Consider the following 20,421-nt stretch of genomic DNA (forward strand, 5'->3'; position numbering starts at 1 on the left):
GACACTTTTTGTGGTTTGGGGCACTGCCTCTCAAAATGTTCATAAGCCCCTGACCTGGGTTTCGCTCAGCTGACACACTTGGGGTTCTCAGGCAAGGCCTTTAACCCTCTGTGTACCAGGGGGGCTGTATCAAGGCTGACCCTGCAATCTGACCCTAGCTTTCTATCATCACTGGGATATGCAAAGAAATAAATTTGCACTATGCTGTCATATAAATGTGACAAGCATAAAGCACCTTTTTTTTCCTTTTTAAATATGTAGTTGATAGAGGTGTGATCGAGACGGTGCAGAGGAGGAACATGGGGGCATATAAGAGGAAGAATTCTGAGGATGGAGAAAAAGAGGTAAGGAAGACGTAGAGGACAGATTGATATGGAGACTGATGCTTCTCTTTGGCGACCCCTAACGGGAGCAAATGAAAAAAGTAATCTGCAATTTAACGTTGCACAATCTGCACTTTGCCAACACAAATATATACCCCTTAATTCTTGACTTTTCCCCAGTTAACTCATATGTCCAACACTGAATTGGTTATGGTTCAGTTTTTCTTTGAGTGGAAGACTTTTATCTTCGCGGAGGTTCTCCCATAATTGTACTCGACCGGAAGTCGTAACGCGGTCTGCACCAGTCAAGATGGCGGACGAAGCCAATTCATTTGATGATTTTGAGCAGATTGATTTTTTACGGGACAGACATGTTCGCTTCTTTCAGAGGTGCCTTCAGGTGCTACCGGAAAGATACGCTTCATATGAAACTAGCAGGTACATCAACAAGGCCTTCCTCTATTGTGTTTAAAGACGGTTTCCTCTCTCTCTCTCTCTCTCTCTCTCTCTCTCTCTCTCTCTCTCTCTCACAGCTATGCTAGTTGTCCTAGCCGTAGATCTCCATAAAGTCAAGTAGGAAGATTAGTAACATATAACATTCAAAATATTAGATATTTATTGATTTATTTGTTAACAAGTGAAGATATTTTACTTCTGCGCTGTGTTGTCAGACCATATACTGACCATACAAATATAGCTATTAATATGTAGGTTATAAAATTAATTGATTATAAAACAGGTCAATGGAAATGGAGCAGCTGATACCACGTGACCTGCCTTCTCTGAATAATGTCTACTACCAGTGTCTAATAAAAGAATGTACACACACACACACACACACACACACACAGTGTTATGATAAATCTGTTGAAATCTATGTGAGTGATTTCGTTTTCTTCTAATTCAAGGTTGACAATTGTATTCTTCGCCCTGTCTGGACTTGATGTTCTTGATGCCTTGGATGCTGTGGACAAGCCTGGTTTGATTGAGTGGATCTACTCATTACAAGTTTTACCCACGGAAGATCGTACGTCCTGGGTGTTTTTGAAAGATTGATTTGATTTACTTGCAACTAAACACCAGTTTGTATTTGTTTTAAATGATGTTATTTTCTGAGATATGACTGCTATCCTTAGTATTTTTATTATAATTAGAAAACCTGATTTAAAGCAATTGTTTAGGTGTTAAATTGTAATGTATCTGAAAACAAATCAGCATTGATTCCCTTATTTCCCCGGCATTGATACTTTTAAGTCTCAGCCACACCTAGATGTCACTCCTGGGACCCTGAGCCAGGCCCTTAACCCCGTAGCTGCTCAGAATGAAATAGATGTTGCTCTGGGTAAAGGCATCTGCCAAATCTCATTAATGTAAATGTCATTTCGTTCTGGGATGTTGTGTGTAATGCCGATCACTGAGTAGACCTTTAGATGGCAGTGTTGGTGTTTGTTGCAAATTCTGACCTGTTACATATTGATGGTCGGTTGCGTGTGATCTTTTATTTCCTCCTCTCCAGAATCTAATCTTTGGCGCTGTGGCTTCCGGGGATCATCACACATCGGAGTTCCATACAATGCCTCAAAGGTTTGCTATACAATCCTGTTCCACACCAGACAATCATACCTTGTGTGTACACTCATGGGCTTTTTATTGTAATCAGATACACCTTCTTCTGAGGTGCACTTGGCTGAATTGAATTACTGACTCTCGGCAATTTGTTGGCCACACATAATACCCGCTTTACACACGTCTCTCAATAGAGTGGGAGCAGGTGGATCACAGCAGTAACATTGACATGGTAGTAGCATGTACACGCATGTTTTTACACACATACCATGTTCTTCCACCTTTGAGTTTAAAGCACTTTTTTTGGTGTGTGTGTTCATCATCGTAGTTTAATTTCCCTGACATTTTTTCGAGGACAGTACAGAGTTTATGTATTATGATACACTTCTTTGGACTATTAAAGCCACTCCTCATCAAGAGAAAAAGGGAGAGGAAGCGAGGGAAAGAAATGAATGGGAGCAAATATTTCTGAACAAAGACAAAATTCAAGGAAAGAGGAACAATAAATTGGCAAGGAACATTCTAGAGTGAAAGCAGAAATAGCACGGGAGAGATGACTAGGCATAAATAAATAAATAAAAACAAAAAAAGTGACATTGAAATGACTGTAGGTCTACATAATAAACTGTTCATTAATTATTATTACCGAAGTTTCTGCTTGGGAAATTAACGTGTTTGTATACAGATCACATTTAACACCCGTAGAACGTTTCAGTCTATATCTGTGTGTCTGACCTTGTGTCACCTCTTTTTTTAGGGCCCTGGAACTGCTCATCCATATGACAGTGGCCATGTGGCTATGACCTACACTGGCCTGGCCTGTCTCATCATTCTGGGAGATGACCTGAGTCGGGTCAGTAAGGAGGCCTGTCTGGCGGGTTTGAAAGCCCTGCAGCTGGAGGATGGAAGGTATTTATTTTCTCTGGTGTAGTCACCCAACCTCAGATGCTGTGATATGTATGTGTGGGATATTGTTCCTTTGATTAGGAATTTAAGCCGGCGGGTTTAGTCAATAGAAGGTTATTTCAAGACAGGAGAACTAAAAATTGGGAGCGTCCGAGGAGTTCAATATCGAATATTAAACCATAGTTTTAAAAAACATTGAAGGCGTTTTATTCAGAGGAAAAACCTGCTCTTTGATAATAAAGGTCACAAACAAACAGCTTAATTTTAAATGTAAAGAATAGTTTCAGTCTTGGAGAAGTTCTTGAAATGTTTAGGTGCTAATCGCTCCTAAATGTTTCGGGTCACGCAGACATGGGAGTGTATTTCAGCTGTTTATCAGCATTGACCCTGACACTCAGAAGCCGAAATATATTCCAGCATGTAATTTGTGCACTAAGCGAACTCCATGAGGCCACGATGTCGTTGGATGAGAGCAGGAGAAACACTCTAGAGTCCAGAATCTAGTTTGGCAATTTGTTTATTCCCCTTGTGAGATTCCGTTTCTGCCATGCGAGTGTTGAATAAACACAACTTCAAAAATCCTCTTATTATTATGTTCAACAAAGGAACACTGACGTCAGTTGTTGTTAGACGGTATTGTAAATTAAGATTTGATTTGAGTTCACCTTGCTACCACTTCATTCCTCAACGCAACACTCATCCGTGCTTAGCAGCAGCAAGTTTCCTTAAGTGGGAAATTGACTTCCTTTTCTGAGAACTTTCAATTTGATAAGAATGGTGATGTTCAGCTTCTGACCTCAAAAATAGGAAACATTTGGCGTTGTTGTTTTCCCCGTGCTCTTTTGCCGTCTGCGACAAAAGGAACAAAAGTCACCGAGTCTCATAGTGAGAGAAAAATCCTCCAAACCACCAAAGTGATTAATTTCTTTATATCCAGTGGAGCTATGTACACTGTGCCATTGTCATTTCTTTGGCCCGTCACTACTCAGTGGTTAAACTTGTAGAAGGTGGCGTTTGTGCTGTGTAGTTTGGAAAGCAATAACTTTTCACGAAGGGCATTTCACATTATAAATATATACAATCATGTGAAAGAGAACGTATGGCCCTTTTTGAATTCTATGGTTTTTACACACCAGGACATAATATAAATAATCTGATCCTTATCAGGTCTTTGAATTTGGTACACCTTATGATTCGATAGCTGGAATCTTGGCTCACTCTTCTCTACAACGTTGCTTCAGTTGATCGAGGTTCGCGACACCTCGATTCTTTTCTTTTTCAGCCAATCTGTGGTAAATCTGCTGCTGTGATTGACATCATTGACCTGTTGCATTGCCCAATCCAGCCAAGATTTAGCTGTAGGACAGACGGCTTCACATTTGACTTTACAATACTACGGCATACAGAGGAGTTCATGGTCGACTCAATGACTGCAATCTGTCCAGTGTACGGTTTTTGTGGCACTGCACATTATAGTCAAACCTCTTCCGATTCGGTTTCATCTGACCAAAGGACTTTGCTCCAAAAGTCTTGTGTTTTTGCTTAGATTAAAGATCTATATGCTGCCATGTCCTATATAGAGAGAAAATGCTTTTTCCTGAAGGTTTATTCAGAATGCAACCCTTTCAAATAAAACATATTTGTTCTGTCTTATTTGTTTGTTTATATGAGAGAGTCTGAGATGTAACACTTGTTTTTTTCCAATTTCTCTAAGCATTCATTGGTCTTACCTTGTGGTGATTTTGCTGGCATGTGCACTCCTGGGCAGATTGGCAATTGTCTTGAATGTTTCCACTTAAAAAATCTTCTATGATGAGCTTCACTGTTGAGCTTGAAATCTTTCGGGAATGGCCTAATAACCCTTTCCAGATTGATGAACACAGTAATTGCTGAGATCCGATACCAGATGATTTAGATTTATTAAGATTAATAAACCATAGAATTCAAAGAGGGTGTACATTTTCTTTCACACGATTGTGTGTGTGTGTGTGTGTGTATATGTATATACACAGTATATATAAATATTCTCAAATTTTTTGAAAGAGAGACCCTTTCAAGACAGAGCACTTGAATCAAAGGTGCTGCATGCAGTCCATTAAAGTGTTTGCTGTCTGGGTTTTTTTATTTTTTTATTTATTTTTTTTGTTTACTGTGCAGTTTCTATGCCGTGCCTGAGGGAAGCGAGAATGACATGAGGTTTGTTTACTGTGCTGCATGTATCTGCTACATGCTGGACGACTGGTCAGGAATGGACTGCGCAAAAGCCATCGATTACATCAGAAAGAGCATGGTGAGTCGGAGACACTTCCGTTTTTAGGTTTATCAAGTTCCTTCTTCAACAGTGCACTAAACACACTGGTGTAGCAATCACTTTACAGAAACGAGGGAATGCAGAGAGACATTTATACAGCGTTTTTTTTAACCCACTTTGCTTTTTGATTCACGGTCAAGTTGTGCCGATCAGCCATTTAGTTACACATAGCTGCAAAACAAAGCCGGAGAACATGATCCGGTGAGGTCGTTATCTCGGCACAAAGGCTGGGCTCCATTACACCTGCCCTTCATTTCAACCACCTGAGACCAAGGGGTCAAACGTGAAAGAGTTTCAACTGGCACAGACAAAGTCCACTTTGTTTCCGGCAGGTCTCTCTCTGGGGATTTTCGTATATGGAAAAAAAAAAAATCAGCTCTGGTGTGGTCATGCTTTGTGGTCTGGTTCTCTCCTTCTACAGTCACAGTGACACCAAACAATTGTATCCATTGTGTGCATGCATATGTTACGTTGTTTCCGTGATGCATCATGAGTGACAGTTCGTTCAGGGATCTTCTTGCCTTGCTTTATTCCGCTGTATTTTGTCAAATAAAGAAAAGTTTGTTTCCTACTATCCAAACCAAAGACATTTCTTTTTTTATGCTGAAAGAGGGTTTTGCCATAATCTCCTCTTTATATTTTATAGTTGTAGCTGATATGTGAAGAGTCACTGGGTGTGAATGGTGGTGGTGGTATCCGAATTACAAAGGATCTAAAGACTTTTCAGAGAACACGAAACGGGTTTGAAGCTGTAATAAAGGCAAGGGTTGGACACAAGATTTTCGAGAAGAAAGGGAGACAGAGTTATGTGTGATTTCTATTGTAAAAGAAACCTCTAAGAGCTCTGACACCATTTTTTTTATTGTCCATATCGTTTTATCATAACAGGATATGGACTTTTGACTATATCTTGCCTATATGAACGAATGTATATACTTCGAAAGCTAGCATACATAAAAAGATGGGGAGGTGCCCTGTATTACACATACGCTCTCAGCTAGCTATAAATAAACAGTGTTAAGCTCAAGGGATTTTCAGGCCACTAATCGTCTTAATAAGCACATTTTGGTGGTACTAAACCCTCCCATGGAGTAAGAAATAGAAAAGACGTGACTAAAAATATTTGCGTATTATTGATTGCAAATGATTTCTAGGATCTCGTTTCATGTGTTTTTTCTTACGAATGAGGATCTAGAGGGAAGCGGTTTCGGCTTCTCTTTTTGTTTCAAGCAGAGGCCGGTGTTTTGATCTTGAGTGGTATCGCGTGTTGCTGTGTTTCTTTGGATCCGGTTGCACGATGAAAAGAGTCACATACAATTTCATGTTTACTTCGGGATTACCCAAGTGACACAAAATGTTTATTTAAGCGAGTCAGGGTTAGAGACTGTTTAATGCGGCATTAAATGGCTGTTGGAACTCCGTAGGTCGTATTAAATTGAATTTGTATCAATAGGGTGTGACTAATGAAACTAAACTAATCTCTATGGTTATGTACCCGATGCTTAATTGGCATGACTGTATAACTGGAGACATTGCAGATGTTACACACTGAAAAGGCAGGTATAAATGGTTCTCATAATGCAAGTGTATATGTGAATACAAATCTTGGGAAATCAAAATTGTGTGATTGTTGATGTTCAAATCAAGAATCAGATCTTGAGAGGAGAAATGTTATCTCTTGCGTTGTTGTTGGTGCTAGAACAGCAGGTTTGAGTATTTCTAAAGTTGCTGAACACCTGGGATCTACATCATTATTATTAGAATGGTGTGGGTGCAAACATTTAGCGAGTGCCAGAAGTGTTTTTTTTTTTTTTAGATAAAAGAAGTTAAAATTAATAGAATTAAAGTAATAACATTTTCAAAAATCCTGAAAACACTTATGAATCTTTGAAAATGCCATTTACTTTAATTCTATGCATTTTACCCCAAAGATACAAGATGCTCGATTTTAGAAAGAAGGTCTTAGTATGCCATTTGCAAGTCCTAAAGACTAGCTGATGTTTAGATATTAAATATAAATACAAGTGGCATTAAATCAGTGCATTTAGCGGAGGAAAAAAACAACTATAAATTCAATGTCAGATTTTTTTTTTTTTTTTGAGGCCATTTAAATAATCTGTTTTTCCTATAAATCGGCACCGATAATTGATTGCTGGAACGATCGGCTATCGGCAAAAAACATACCTATAGTTTTTCCGGTTTGTTGTCATTACAAGAGCGGCCTCTAGTATTTACACGTGAGACTGCGCGCTGAATAGAGTGCTATATTTATATTTATTATTCTAATGTATTAATTATAGAATAATATTTATTCATTATATAGTCAATTGCACATTTTCATAATGCACTACTTGGGGGGATAATAAAAAGGTTGTAACAATGTTTCAAAACTAAGTTTATTTATTTATTTATTTATTTTTTAATTTGGTTGATCAATCGGTTAACAGCGAGTATGATCCCCGCCTAGGTGCCAAATGTCATTATTCAAACAATACTTTAAGGGTTGTGCCGATTGGTTCGTGTATGGATGAAAGGCGGAGATATCAGTGAACGCTAAGGTCTACAGCGATTTCAAGATATTTGGCTCGTTTCTCATTAATGAATTAAATGCTTCAATTTATTATTAAATGAAAAATTATTATTATTAATAGTAATAAATGAACTACAGTTATTTTGCCCATCTATAGCCTACCGTTCACATCACACCTGCAGCACTGCGCGAAGAAGAATTTGCCTATTAGCTATTAAAGCTAAATAATTTTCCATATTATATAAGGATTAGGCTAGGCTACATTAGGATATTTTTAGAGAAACATTATAATAAATGTATAATAAATTGAGATTAGTTTGAGGCAGATTGGAGCTGTTCTTGCGCCATTGCGGAGGCCTCGTTGTCTCAGCCAGCTGTGAGTGAATGCTACGTTTATTGAACGACAGGCGCCAAAAGCAAAACAGTTTAGCCATAGCCATGTGAGCCCTTCTATAGCCGCACCTATTTTGACCTCGTTGTCAATAAGTCATGCAGGGAAAAAATTGATGAACTGTAACAGACATGTAGGGGGTCATATTTATGCTTGTTCCACATGTTTGTGGTCAAAGCGACAAGTTCAGCCGCTTTCAAATCTTCAGTAATGATCTCTGTTTTATTGTACATATCTGGGGATAGCAGTTTTGCCGAGCTACCGGCAGCTCGTATTGTTTGCCAAACGTCTGAAGTAGCTCTTTTAAAAAAAATTCCTTTAAAGCAGTGTGAAAGGAAACCATCTCCATAGCAATATACTTAGAAACAGCTGCCGTGCACACCCACCTTTCACTGTTTTGTTTGTACTTGGTGCTTTTTGCAAAATCTCTGGTGAGGGATGGCTGACTTGGATCTTTGCCGACAGTCAATAAAGCTTCTTTTGGTGCTAGATTAGCAGCACCAGCGGAGTGGTGAGTAGGCAAATGTACGAACAAGTTTGTTGTTTGAGATTTAAAATACTGACACAACTTTGGTGCAAAGTTTGCAGATTGCTTGAGTAATGTCCTCCCGCTCGCCTTTTGCATCTGGTTTAAAACCCTCCAAAAAACATGGCAAATTGGTGAGGTGCAATTTTTTTCTTGCTAACCAGCTCCATCTTTATTTGCAGAATTACCGACAAAGAGTGAAATTTCCTTTTTGGGTCATTACCAGAGCTAGAAAATAATGTAAATTAAGTAGCTGAAAATAATTAAATACATGAGCAAATAAGTAAAGAAAATTGGGCTGCCCCTCCCCCATATGATAAAGTGCATCGTCTATACATATATATATATATACATACATACATACATACATACATACATACATACATACAGTACAGACCAAAAGTTTGGACACACCTTCTCATTCAAAGAGTTTTCTTTATTTTCATGACTATGAAAATTGTAGATTCACACTGAAGGCATCAAAACTATGAATTAACATGTGGAATTATATACATAACAAAAAAGTGTGAAACAAATAAAAATGTCATATTCTAGGTTCTTCAAAGTAGCCACCTTTTGCTTTGATTACTGCTTTGCACACTCTTGGAATTCTCTTGATGAGCTTCAAGAGGTAGTCACCTGAAATGGTCTTCCAACAGTCTTGAAGGAGTTCCCAGAGATGCTTAGCACTTGTTGGCCCTTTTGCCTTCACTATGCGGTCCAGATCACCCCCAAACCATCTCGATTGGGTTCAGGTCCGGTGACTGTGGAGGCCAGGTCATCTGGCGCAGCACCCCATCACTCTCCTTCTTGGTCAAATAGCCCTTACACAGCCTGGAGGTGTGTTTGGGGTCATTGTCCTATTGAAAAATAAATGATTGTCCAACTAAACGCAAACCGGATGGAATAGCATGCCGCTGCAAGATGCTGTGGTAGCCATGCTGGTTCAGTATGCCTTCAATTTTGAATAAATCCCCAACAGTGTCACCAGCAAAGCACCCCCACACCATCACACCTCCTCCTCCATGCTTCACGGTGGGAACCAGGCATGTAGAGTCCATCCGTTCACCTTTTCTGCGTCACACAAAGACACGGTGGTTGGAACCAAAGATCTCAAATTTGGACTCATCAGACCAAAGCACAGATTTCCACTGGTCTAATGTCCATTCCTTGTGTTCTTTAGCCCAAACAAGTCTCTTCTGCTTGTTGCCTTTCTTTAGCAGTGGTTTCCTAGCAGATATTCTACCATGAAGGCCTGATTCACACAGTCTCCTCTTAACAGTTGTTGTAGAGATGTGTCTGCTGCTAGAACTCTGTGTGCCATTGACCTGGTCTCTAATCTGAGCTGCTGTTAACCTGCGATTTCTGAGGCTGGTGACTCGGATGAACTTATCCTCCAGCAGAGGTGACTCTTGGTCTTCCTTTCCTGGGGCGGTCCGCATGTGAGCCAGTTTCTTTGTAGCGCTTGATGGTTTTGTGACTGCACTTGGGGACACTTTCAAAGTTTTCCCAATTTTTCGGACTGACTGACCTTCATTTCTTAAAGTAATGATGGCCACTTGTTTTTCTGTACTTGGCTGCTTTTTTTTTGCCATAATACAAATTCTAACAGTCTATTCAGTAGGACTATCAGCTGTGTATCCACCTGACTTCTGCACAACACAACTGATGGTCCCAACCCCATTTATAAGGCAAGAAATCACACTTATTAAACCTGACAGGGCACACCTGTGAAGTGAAAACCATTTCAGGTGACTACCTCTTGAAGGTCATCAAGAGAATGCCAAGAGTGTGCAAAGCAGTAATCAAAGCAAAAGGTGGCTACTTTGAAGAACCTAGAATATGACATATTTTCAGTTGTTTTTGTTATGTATATAATTCCACATGTGTTAATTCATAGTTTTGATGCCTTCAGTGTGACTGTACAATTTTCATAATCATGAAAATAAAGAAAACTCTTAGAATGAGAAGGTGTGTCCCAACTTTTGGTCTGTACTGTGTATATAATATATATATAACACGTGTCAACTTCCGATAATTCGCGGTTCGGAACTTCTCGAAGGTTCTCCTTTCAGAAATTTGCGTCTTCTCATTTAGAACATAATTAACAGCAAGTTGTGGATTATCTTAAAATTCGCGGAAATCCGCAGCGGGACCGAATGTCCAGGAACGTTGGGAACTAACAAATTTCATAAAACTTTTTCAAAACTCATTATTGAATTCATCTAGACATTGTTACTTTAATACAATAAGGTACAATAGGGGCTGCGGGGGTGCGGAACTCGCAGTGGGAACTCTTGGAATGAGTTCTGGAGGACCACTGTATATGTTTAGAATACACAATATTTCAGGTTCCTCAATCTAAGCAATTTTACTTCACAATATGGAAAAACCCTTTAATTAAAATAGGAAAAGAAACTGTACACTTTATGCACTTGCCTCAAAATGATCATGTGTTTTACAGAACAGCAGCAGATATAATTAATGGTAGTTACAATGTTAAAATGTTATTAAATAATTCTCTAAAAGTACAGGACTCTAGTCAGAAACCGTAGTTAAGCCATTATAAAGTGAGTGCTGAAAATGCAGTGATTGTGTTTGTACATTTAGTGTTTGTATCTAATGTGGGACTGTTTTTTGGTCTCCATAGCGTCCACACTTTTTATTCAACACAATATCTAAGCCGCATGGAGATTTAGCTCTTGGAGGCTTTGCTAAAGCGGCTAGGATAGGATTAACCATGTCACCAAACCGTGACGCCCCGGATTCGAACAGCCTCGTATGAATTAATGTCAGCCGGATGTCTGAATTCTGTTTAATTTGTGGTACATTTCTTATATTCCTTTTAAACAGTGGAGTTCACAGTGTAGTGATGGCATGTGCTTATTGTAATGACTGTGGTTATGTGGATGTGGAGATGTTGATGATCTGAATTTTTGTTTTTCTTCTTCATACCACTAAAGATTTAGGATTTATTCCATGTAATTCTATAGGATGTGCTGCACAATGTTAAAAGACAAATGATATCCAGAGCCACTACAGTATGGCGGCTCAATGATTGGTGATTGTGAAACAAAGTGCACCATGTTTGTCCCAACCCCTTGCGAATGACACCAAGTAGTCAAATCATGAAAGATTATTGCTAAACAATAAAACATTTTTTAGTTAAATGCTGCGAACACTTTGTTTCCATGCTGCCGGGGGTGGTGGGGGTGGGGTATTTTCTTTTATGGGTGTTAATGTATAGATATGCTGAATGATGTTAAAAGTAATAAAAAGAATTCAAACGAAAAAAAAAAAAATGCTGCGAACAGTCTGAACAGATAACACATTTGTTTAAAAAAATAAAAACAAGCAAAACAGATGCCTCGCTACTGAACCTTTTAGGTGCAAAACGAGGAAAGAGCAATACATTTATATATGTGTGGCTATAACATAGTTCTAAAAGTAAAGCAAAAGTGTTGGAATACAAGGCAAACCTATTTTCCAATTTACATGTTAAAATTGGAAAATTATGTAATTTCTTTCTTTTTATTTTTAGTTTCAGTGGACATCTTTCCTTTTTTTAGGAGTTATATTTTGTTTGACAGTTTTAGGGTAGACAGAAATGATCACATGCACATGAAGTTCCCTCTTTGGGAAGATTTTCTGGTATGTGGATCATTTTAAAGCTTTATTTATAGCTTTTTATCTCGTTAGCTATCTGCTAGATACCATTTACTGAAACACATAGAAAGGAAGATAAAAAAAACAATTGTCTCGTTAGCTGCATGTCATAAGGATATTAGCAGAGCAAAAAGTACTCACTTCTTCAATATAATTGAGCATCAAGGCACAACGACAATACACCGCTGACTTTTGGTAGAAGAGGATAATAAACATAAACCTTCCTTAAGTCTATTAATAATTACTACACTTAACTAGCAAACTAGCTGGCTTGACCATTATGTTTCCTCTATTAGCTAATGCACTATGTAGGATTGTCAATAACATTGAGTTCTTGTTACATCAGCCCAGTCTTTACAACTGTATTTTGGTAGAAATCAAATTTATTCCCACGTGCAATTTATTCATAATATGGATGACAAAATTAAATGTACATATACATGAGTGTGTGTGTGTGTGTGTGTATTTACTAGTGCTAAACCAATAATATTTCCATAGTGTTTTTATTAATCTTTTTCTGGTCTATTTATAATGTAACCCCTTCTGAAATGTTTATTCTTTTCCAGTCCTATGACAATGGCATCGGACAAGGTGCTGGACTGGAGTCTCACGGTGAGTGACAATTATCGCAAATGATTGTATCAGCCATGCAAATACATTCGCATATCAGCCTCTTCCTGCTTCACCTGCCATCTGTTTGTTCCTCATATCTGTGCAGTTCAGCGCGAGTACGCCGCATTCTCAGTTATGATCCATTCATCTTCCCTGTATAGTCTCAGCTCACTCAAGTTTCTACAGCTACAGTGATCACTGTGTGATTTCACAAAAAGATCACAGGACTTTGCTGATGGTTTCTTTGATCTTCCCAAAGCCCCACCTTTAACAGGAACTTGGCACTCAGGCACTATTATTTTGTGGGATGTCCCCGGAAGTGAAATTAGATACGTGGCTCAGGAGTGCCTCAGGCACTGGGGACCAGATTTAGATCCAACTTTGACATTGTGCAGAGTACAAGTACAGGGCCAATAAAATACAGTGAGCAATGTATATAAATAAATAATTATCCCAATATATATTAATCTGCATGTGTAACGTATAAGGTACCAGTGCAGAGATCAGCTCAGTGCTGTTGTTTTACAAAGTGCAGAGAATATATATTTCAAATAATAGTGTATTTACTCCTGACTGACGATGTCTGACAATGCAGCCACATAAAAGCCAGACTATTATTATTCTTCTTATGATCATTATTGTTTCATCTGTAACCATTAGTCATATCCCTAATTCTTCCTACATTTCGGTTCTCTTCATTATGAGCTGCGATCCAGTCAGGAAGCTCCGACTGAGTGACTGAAAATGCCATGGTTAACACATGCTATTGTTACCGTGGTGTCTCTCGTTTCCTAGGTGGCTCGACATTCTGCGCCATAGCCACGCTGTGTCTGATGGGTAAATTAGACGAGATGTTCAGCGAGCGTGAACTGAACCGAATGCGCAGGTGGTGCATCCTCAGACAACAGAACGGTTTCCATGGACGCCCCAATAAACCTGTGGATACGTGTTACTCATTCTGGGTTGGAGCAACACTGGAGGTAATTGAGAGTGGTTCTGTTAATTTTTTTTTTCTTAGGTTTGTGGATTTGTCCCAGCAAATATGCAGTAATTGCAGACAGGATGAACAATGTGGATGGGGTACTCTGTGACTGTGTTTTTGTTCATTATTTCTTTGTGTTTTGTCTTTCGAACACAGACAAATTCTGAAAAAACGGTTACAACGTTAATTTCTAGCAGTCACCACAATATCCTAAATCCGAACAAAAACACAACTCGCTATAATAAAATCTGAGTAATACAATTCTACAGAAGCACATCTGTAAGCAGTACATGATTCCTCCCACTCTAGCGTGTGATTTTGAACAGCAGGTGTGTTGGTTTGGTTGTTCGAGCACAAAATTCTTCAGTGTGTATTGTTCGAGTTACTGTCACTTAGAAGAATGTGTGTTTTGTCCCAAGGAGAGAAAAGTGTCCACTGTCGCTGCATGATGTAGCCTGTAAGGAAACAGAGCAAATGATTGTTTACATCTCAGTTGTTTCAGCAACCGATCTTATTGTTTTACTGGTAAATGGATGTTCAGGGTTGCTCAATAAAACCCTAGAGATATACACTACATGGACAAAAGTATTTGGACACCAGACTTTTCAAACCACATGTGATTCTTCCTTGAACTATTATCAGAAAGTCGGAGGCACGTGTGTTAGCATAACAGGTTTGGGTCTCCTTGTTTCCCTTCGCTTGAACGAGGAGACCCAAACCTGTTCCAGCATGATAATAAGCCAGTTCTATGAAGATATGCTTTAGATGAGTTGAAGGGAAAGATCTTGAGTGGCCTGCTTGCAAATAGCATATGACTAAATACAGAACCTTCAGAATAGTCCCCTTGCACATCAGTACAGCGCTTCAGCGTTCCTGCCACTTCTGGAATGTATCCTGGAAGCGCCACCTTCGATTCGCACTGGATCTCCACAGGGGTGTCAAAAACGGCGACCTTTGAGCTGAATCTTCATCCTCAGGAAGAGGGCGACGTCTGCAGGAGCCAAATCTGGACAGTAGGATGGGTGCGGATTGTTCTCGACGATCCTCACGCACAAGTTGCCGATCGGTTTCGTCATTTTCGGGGGTTGTGCTTGTCGAAGGTCTTCCCGATCTCTCTTCCAAGTGACGTTCCTCCGCTCTTGAAGCGAGCGCCACTCAAAACATTGCAACGTCATCGTATGTAAAACTTATGTCACGTCAACCGTTTCTGCTGCAGATTTGCCCAGTTTCACACAGAATTTCACGTTTGCTCTTTGTTCAAACTTGCTGTAAAATTTAGGAGATGGACATCCCCTTTAAACATGCTACAATTATTTTTAGTAGGAATCAAACCGTGTACAAAATGTTTTCTATTCACAGAGCGGTGATTTTGTTTTAGAAGCTTAATGTAGTAGCAGTCTAATGAACATGCAGCACGCCACCTAAATCACGCCTTTTGTTTTTCAGCTACTTGATGTATTTCAATACACCGATTTTGAGAAGAACCGGAACTACATCATGTCTACTCAAGACAGTTTGGTCGGTGGATTTGCCAAATGGCCAGACAGCCATCCAGGTAGAATTACAGTCTCTCTCTCTCTCTCTCTCTCTCTCTCTCTCTCTCTCTCTCTCTCTCTGTGGTGTGGGTGGGTGTGTGTGTGTGTGTGTGTGTGTGTGTGTGTGTGCATGCATTAACCGTTGTCATCTGAAACCTCAGTGTAATTCAGTACACGGGGTGTGAATGTCTAATTAATGAGTACAGGTTCTGAAACAGACTGTGTTTAGGTTATTGGAAAATGTTCTATTTTTGCTTTATGTGAGATCTTTGATAAGAAGGTAGATTAGGATGTTTGTTAGAATGACTTTTTGAGAGATCACATTTGATATTGGTGAAAAAAAGGGCAGGGGTGAGGTTTCCCAAAATTAGTTGGCTTTTACGTGATTCACTGGAAATGAATTATTGGAATGCGAGACATGGGTGTGATTTATTTTAGAGCTGTCTTGAGATCAGTCATGACGAGGGTTATGCAAGGTTCTTTATAATTCACATTTTAAATTGTATATTTACATACTATGTATGAAATCTATCTATCTAATGTATGTGTGTGTGTGTGTATAAAATAGAAAAAAAAAAGTGTGTGTGTGTGTGTATGTATATATGTGTGTGTGTGTGTGTGTGTGTGTGTGTGTGTGTGTGTATATATATATATATATATATATTACACAGTGCCCTCCACAATTATTGGCACCCCTGTTTAAGATGTGGTCGTGGACTTCTAAAAATTCTCCTTTTTTAAAACAACATAGAACCCAAATGCAAAAAGAGAAAATCCAACCTTTCATTTAAGTACATAACTTTGGTGGTAAAAATCACACATTTAGAAAAAAAAAAAAATTGAAATCATGTGTGCCACAATTATTGGCACCCCTAACAATTCCTCTGAAAATGTAATTGGTTTTTTTTTATATATTTTTCTGTAGTTGCTAAGGTTGGTCAGGGTATCTAGGGACTTTTAATTAGTAATTCATGATTTCCTGTTTCCTGGGGTATAAATATGACGTGACACAGAGGCCTAATTCTCTTACCCATTTGTCAACATGGCAAAGACAAGAGAACACACCATTCAAGTAAGGCAGATGTGTCGACCTTCATAAGTCAGGCAATGGCTACAAGAAAATAGCCACCGCCTTAACTTGCCGGTATCTACAGTCAGAGGAATCATTAAGAAGTTTAAAACAACTGGAACAGTGACAAACAAGGCTGGAAGAGGTCCCAAGTTTATCTTGCCACAACGCACAGTGAGGAGGATGGTAAGAGAAGTAAAAAAATTTCCCAAGCTCACCGTCACAGAATTGCATCAAAGAGTGGCATCTTGGGGTCACAGAGTCTCCAAAACAACCATCAGACGCCTCTACATGCCAACAAGCTGTTTGGGAGGCATGCAAGGAAAAAGCCTTTTCTCACTAACACTCACAAACGTAAACATCTGGAGTTTGCTAAGCGGTACTGGGACTTCAACTGGGATCGTGTGCTTTGGTCAGATGAGACTAAGATTGAGCTTTTGGCAACAAACACTCTAAGTGGGTCTGGCGAAACAAAAGATGAGTATGCCGAAAAGCACCTCATGCCCACCGTGAAGTATGGTGGAGGATCTGTGATGCTGTGGGCCTGTTTCTCCAAAGGCCCTGGGAACCTTGTTAGGGTGCATGGCATTATGAACGCTTTGAAGTACCAGGATATTTTAAATAAAACCTGATGGCCTCTGCCAGAAAGCTGAAGATGGGTCGTCATTGGGTCTTTCAGCAGGATAATGATCCAAAACATGTGGCAAAATCTACACAAAAGTGGTTCAGCAGTCACAAACTCAAGGTCCTCCCATGGCCATCTCAGTCCCCAGACCTCAACCCAATCGAAAACCTGTGGGGCGAGCTAAAGAGAAGAGTGCATAAGAGAGGACCCAGGACACTGGATGATCTAGAAAGATTGTGCAAAGAAGAATGGTCAAAATCCTCTCTGTGTTCTCCAATCTTGTGAAATGTTATAGGAGGAGATTAAGTGCTGTCTTGTTGGCAAAAGGAGGTTGTACAAAGTATTAACATCAGGGTGCCAATAATTGTGGCACACATGATTTCAAGTTTTTTTTTTTTCTAAATGTGTGATTTTTTACCACCAAAGTAATGTACTTAAATAAAAGGTTGGATTTTTCTTTTTTGCATTTGGGTTCTATGTTGTTTTAAAAAAGGAGAATTTTTAGAAGTCCACGACCACATCTTAAACAGGGGTGCCAATATATATATATATATATATATATATATATATATATATATATATATATATATATATATATATATATATATATATATATATATAAATACATGCATGCATACATACACACTCCAAATTTAGTGGTGCGTCTTCCCATATAGATATTTATAGATATATATGGGAAGAAGCTCCACTAGATTTGGAGTGTGCTTGTGGACATTTGTGCTCATTCAACCAGAAGGGTGTTAGTAAAGGCAGGTCCTAATTTATGGTGAGGTGACCTGGGGTGCAGTCAGCATTCTAATTACCAAACGTGTTCAGCAGGGTTGAGATCAGATACCTGCAACAGGCCACTCAAGATCTTCCACTCCAACTCATGTAAAGCATATGTTTTCAAAGAGCAGATAATGGCTGAAAAATTCACATTATAACAAATTTCATTTGAACACATACCAAAACATTTGTTTATTTATTACATCATTTATTCTTCTTAATTGAAAATATGTAATAGAATATGAAAAGTACAATAGGATTTTAAGTTTAGCTACAAGCACCTTTTTTTTGATGTGCTGGAAAAATTATTTTGTCTTTTTCCAGAATCAAAATAAACCCAATGTTTGGTTAAATAGTGTTTAAATGTCATACTTGATATTAATTTCTTGTTTGTAGAACTGCTGTATAAAAGCAATAATTTATTAATAGTTAAAATATAGTGCGCAACATCTGAAAAACTCTACATGCTTTTCTAACCAAATATTGTATATATTTCGAATATAATTTCTATACATTTTGATTGGGTTCGCGAATACGTTTCGTTTCTCCTTTGTGTCGTCTCGGAAGAACGCACTTTCACTTATTGAAATTGTAATTCCAAAGTGATTATTTACATACTAATGTACATTTATAGTTGAATCCTTCCCTAGACGTTTCATTATAATTTAATTTGGTGCACATGCTAAGCAGGAAAAACCCTTTTGAAGAAACTCTCTTGGGAGCAACAGGACAGCCAAAATGGGCTTCATGCATTATTCATAATCTGGTTAAAGAGGCCACGTCCTGCAGATTTTTGTCTTTGTGACCCACCATAGCTGGAAAGACATATTTCAATGAAGATTTTGAATAGGTTTTAGTAGGCATTGCAGCAATTATTGGCAAAGATCAGACAGTTTTAAGGATTTCTCAGTGATGTTAAGTAGTGTATGGTGTAAGAAATGGCACATACTATGCACATTTTGTCACATTGTGATCATTTACACCTTGCTTTCACTGCATTTCCAGTTTGTCTTTAATATGCCTGTGTGTATATGTACATATATATGTATATGTGTATATTTATGTTTTTTTTTTTTATTAATAACCCACAATCTCTTTCCACAATTTCTGTTTTGTCCTCTTGCTCTCTCAGACCCTCTGCACACCTATTTTGGCATCTGCGGCCTGTCTCTGATAGGCGAGCCTAGTCTTCTGAAGGTGCACCCGGCACTCAACATCAGCCACAGAGCCTTCGAGTGCATGCAGCAGCTGCACCGGACGTGGAGGGAGAGCTGCACATGACAGCATGACACAAATATACACAACCACAGCAGCCTCTGAACCACGTGCAAAGACGCACCTCGTCCCTCTGAACCCAGCCGCATTAACCTTTAGCAGTAGATAGAAACCAAGCTGAATACAGGCCGTCTCCAATAATGGAGGCATTGAGGAGACGATGAATAAATAATTGGGTCCAGCCTAATCAATTATTGAACGTGAAACCTTCAGTCGCTGCTCAACCCATGCAAAACCGTCGTTTGGGTCTCTCATGTATCAACAACACGTAGTGCTCCTGATCCACCAAGGATTCCTCTTAATGAGCTGTAAATCAGGTGATTTGTTAGACAGTGGTTAGATTCTTGTCACGTTTCATTTTTCTCCGTTTATTTCCACGCTTTTGTTCGCTTTCAGTATGTTCCGCCGCACTATATCCAACGCTCATTAGAATAACATCCATTGGAATATCCATTCACGCAAAATGTCCTTATAAAATGTACTTTCAACTATTCTTTGTTGCAATCCTGTGATCTCCAATAATGTTTGTATTTAAAACTTATTTTTTCTTGTTTGTATTAAAGGGAAAGTTATTGCATTGTTTTAGTAATTTAGAATACTGTTTCTCCTCAGTGAACGTGCCTCAGATAAACAACTATTCAATCAATAACTCCAACCCCAAGTTGATGCAAATTGACGTCACTTCTCAAGAAAAAAGACACTCGAATGTGTTTCAGCGAAATTGGAGAATTTATTTTTTCTATGCCTATATTTAAAAAAAACACAAAAAAAACCAATATTCGAGATATAAAACAAGCAAAGCCTTTCTATAATAATGAAATGTCAATACTGTAAATTACAACTGAAATGTGATGAATAAATAGCTGTCTTTTATGTGAGAAGAATGTTTATAAATGTGCCTGTAAGGCAGTGCATATTTAAATGGAAACTAAATAAAGTATTAAATTTCTGTTTACTGCATTGTCATTTCTCAGATGATATGTCCAGTATAAAGAGCTCACGTTCTCTGTTGCACAGGTTTACTGTAAAGGTTTTAATCTTTAGCTAATACTTTGTTGGAACTATAGTGATTTTTTTTTTGTGTATAAATTGTGGCTGAAGATTTGCTCCACTATTCTGGGAAGATGTTGCATTAGATTTTGGAGTGGATCCAGAAGGGGAAAGTCAGGTGCTGGTGTAGGTGAGGTGAGGAGGCCTGGGGTGCAGTCAGTGTTCCAATTTATCTCAAAGGTTTTCAATAGCGTTGAGGTCAGAGCTCTATAGCAGGCCACTTGAGATCATCCAGTCCAACCCATGCAAACCATTTCTTCATATT

At 38.7% G+C, this 20,421-nt stretch overlaps 1 protein-coding gene across 1 annotated transcript; it reads left to right on the forward strand.

Moving 5' to 3' along the window:
* Nucleotides 1-587: 587 nt before the first annotated feature.
* pggt1b (protein geranylgeranyltransferase type I, beta subunit) lies at nucleotides 588-20,061 on the forward strand. Its single transcript, XM_046870770.1, has 9 exons — nucleotides 588-761; nucleotides 1,232-1,350; nucleotides 1,840-1,907; nucleotides 2,647-2,798; nucleotides 4,953-5,085; nucleotides 12,786-12,831; nucleotides 13,627-13,811; nucleotides 15,260-15,368; nucleotides 18,964-20,061. Exons 1-9 carry the CDS (start codon nucleotides 634-636, stop codon nucleotides 19,110-19,112), a joined length of 1,089 nt encoding a protein of 362 aa, XP_046726726.1. The 5' UTR covers nucleotides 588-633; the 3' UTR covers nucleotides 19,113-20,061.
* The last annotated feature ends 360 nt before the right edge of the window (nucleotides 20,062-20,421 follow it).

This window comes from Silurus meridionalis, chromosome 17, assembly GCF_014805685.1.
Source record: "Silurus meridionalis isolate SWU-2019-XX chromosome 17, ASM1480568v1, whole genome shotgun sequence".
NCBI classification, from domain to species: Eukaryota; Metazoa; Chordata; class Actinopteri; order Siluriformes; family Siluridae; genus Silurus; species Silurus meridionalis.

What these genes read in the sequence shown, in the direction of transcription:
- pggt1b (XM_046870770.1), top strand. Translation starts at nt 634, where the DNA reads ATGGCGGACGAAGCCAATTCATTTGATGATTTTGAGCAGATTGATTTT. An exon ending in GCTTCATATGAAACTAGCAG is followed by an intron (nt 762 to 1,231) that starts GTACATCAACAA and finishes TTCTAATTCAAG; the next exon opens with GTTGACAATTGTATTCTTCG. An exon ending in CTGCAGCTGGAGGATGGAAG is followed by an intron (nt 2,799 to 4,952) that starts GTATTTATTTTC and finishes TTTACTGTGCAG; the next exon opens with TTTCTATGCCGTGCCTGAGG.